We start from the raw sequence: 2041 nt of genomic DNA on the forward strand, positions 1-2041 counted from the left end.
GTTCCTGCGGGCGTCGGGGGGCGGCCGGGGCGGGGGGTTGCTGGGGGGCGGCTTCATGGTGCCCCCCACTTTGGGCCTCTCCCGGGGCTTCTGCTCGATGGGTCTCCACTCCTCCCCTCGGACTGCAGCCTGCGGGGTCACAGTAGTGCCAAGGAACAAGGCCCACCCCAAATAGGGGCTGCTGGGGGCAGGGAAAGCACCGTGGGACCGGAGGGGAGGATGTGACACGACCCCTGTCCACCCTGACTGGGACAGGCTGTTCCTGCAGCCCCACCTGGGAATGCTTTTGGAATTCCCAGGGAAGCACTGGTGCATGGTTTTAGGGGTGGCCTCCCCCTCCCAGCCCCCCAAAACCCCCAAAGCCCCTCTGCACTCACCAGCAGGTAGATGCCGCTGGCAATGCCCAGGCAGACGGTGCCCAGGATGGTGGAGAGGAGGAACCCAGCAGGGACAGCCAGGCTGTGACAGAGATTCGGGGTTCAGAGGGAGCTGGGGGGGCTCATCCCCCAGCCCCGACCCTGCACCCCACTCACGCAGCGTGCAGGACGGCTCGGATGTAATAATTCCTGGTGAGGGGCCCCAGGAGCTTCACCACGGCTGTCAGGTACTTCTGGCCACTGCAGGGTGACAGCAGCGGGTCACTGGGGATGTCCCCACCCTCAGGGGACAGCCAGCCTCCAGGGACCCCCATCTCTGCACGGAACCCACCCGTGGGATCCAGCTCTGCTCCCACACCCCCGCGTTTGGGGGGCACCAGGACCCCGGGGCTGCAGGGGGGACCCAGCACTCACCACCTCTCCATGGTGGAGCCCTTCTTGCGTTTGCTCCGGGGATACTCGAGCAGGCACACCAGGACGCCTGCAGCGCTGCCGGGGCGTCAAGGAAAGGCGGGACGGGACCGGGAATAGCCCCAAGGAACATCCCAGAAAGGGGCAGGGAAGGCACAGCTGGGAGCACGGTGGGGAGATGAGGATGTGACCCCTCCCCGGTGATGCCTCCTAGCCCGATCGGGACGGGGCTTTCCCGCAGCCCAGCCCCGGGAATGCTGTGGGGAAGGATACATGGAATACGCCGCGAAGTACCAGCCCTTGAACTGCCCCGCCACGGCCACGATGCCGCCCGTCAGCAGGACTGCGGGGACAGCGGGGATGGAGCGGTCACAGCGGGCCGGGATACCCACCCCACACCGGGATACCCACCCCAAACCGGGATACAACCCCTAAACCCGGGATACCCACCCCACACCGGGATACCCACCCCAACCCCGGGATACCGATCCCCTAAACCGGGATACAAATCCACAACCCGGGATACCGACCCCAACCCGGGATACAAACCCCCAATCCTGGATACAACACTCAAACCAGGATACAAACCCCAAACCGGGATACAACCCCCCAAACGAGGACACAAACCCCCAGACCGGAGATGCAGCTCCCAAAACCCCAGATACAGCCCCGAGCTCAGGATATGCCCCCCCAAACTCCGGATCCAGCCCCCGCAAACCCCATCCCGGGGTTATGGCCCTGGGGACACACAGGACACCCAGCCCGGGTTATGGCCCTGGGGACACACGGGACACCCGGATCCAGGAGGGGCCCTGGGGGTCCCCGGCCCCGAGCGCTCCCGGAGCGGATGCGGGGGTGACGCTGCTGCGGGGCCCCGGGCTCGGGGGAGGTTTTTGGCCTCGCGGCCGGAGCGAGAGGAGAGCAGAGGAGGAGAGAACGGAACCGAAGAAGAGAGGGCAGAGGAGGAAGAGAAAAGGAGGAAGCGGAGGCTCCAGCCCCGCCGGGCCGGGACTTCCCGGCCGTCCCCCGCCCGCACCCGCAGCCCGGTGGGACCGGGACCCCCCCAATCCCATCGCACCCCATCGCATCCCATCCCCGGGGCTCGGCATGCCCAGCCCGCGGGGCGCTCACTCCGGCAGAGCCCGGGGACTTCCCGGAGCGCCCCAAACCCCCAGACCCCCTCACACTCACTGAGCCCGGCGGCCAGCGCCTGCTCGTTCGCCCACATGGCCCACTCGATCTGCCCCATGGCC

The 2041-nt window shown here is 67.4% G+C and overlaps 1 protein-coding gene across 1 annotated transcript in view; it reads right to left on the reverse strand.

Annotated features, from left to right (window-relative positions):
• LOC102036039 (cytochrome b-245 light chain) overlaps window positions 1-2037 on the reverse strand; it is a 2840-nt gene extending 803 nt beyond the window's left edge. The window contains exons 1-6 of the mRNA XM_005424813.2: window positions 1980-2037; window positions 1062-1131; window positions 792-866; window positions 534-617; window positions 378-459; window positions 38-129 (exon numbers count right to left, since the gene is read on the reverse strand). Coding sequence (XP_005424870.1) covers window positions 38-129; window positions 378-459; window positions 534-617; window positions 792-866; window positions 1062-1131; window positions 1980-2037 — 461 coding nt within the window. The remainder of the gene's footprint in view (window positions 1-37; window positions 130-377; window positions 460-533; window positions 618-791; window positions 867-1061; window positions 1132-1979) is intronic.
• Window positions 2038-2041: the final 4 nt, after the last annotated feature.

Source organism: Geospiza fortis, unplaced genomic scaffold (assembly GCF_000277835.1).
Source record: "Geospiza fortis unplaced genomic scaffold, GeoFor_1.0 scaffold102, whole genome shotgun sequence".
Lineage (NCBI taxonomy): Eukaryota > Metazoa > Chordata > Aves > Passeriformes > Thraupidae > Geospiza > Geospiza fortis.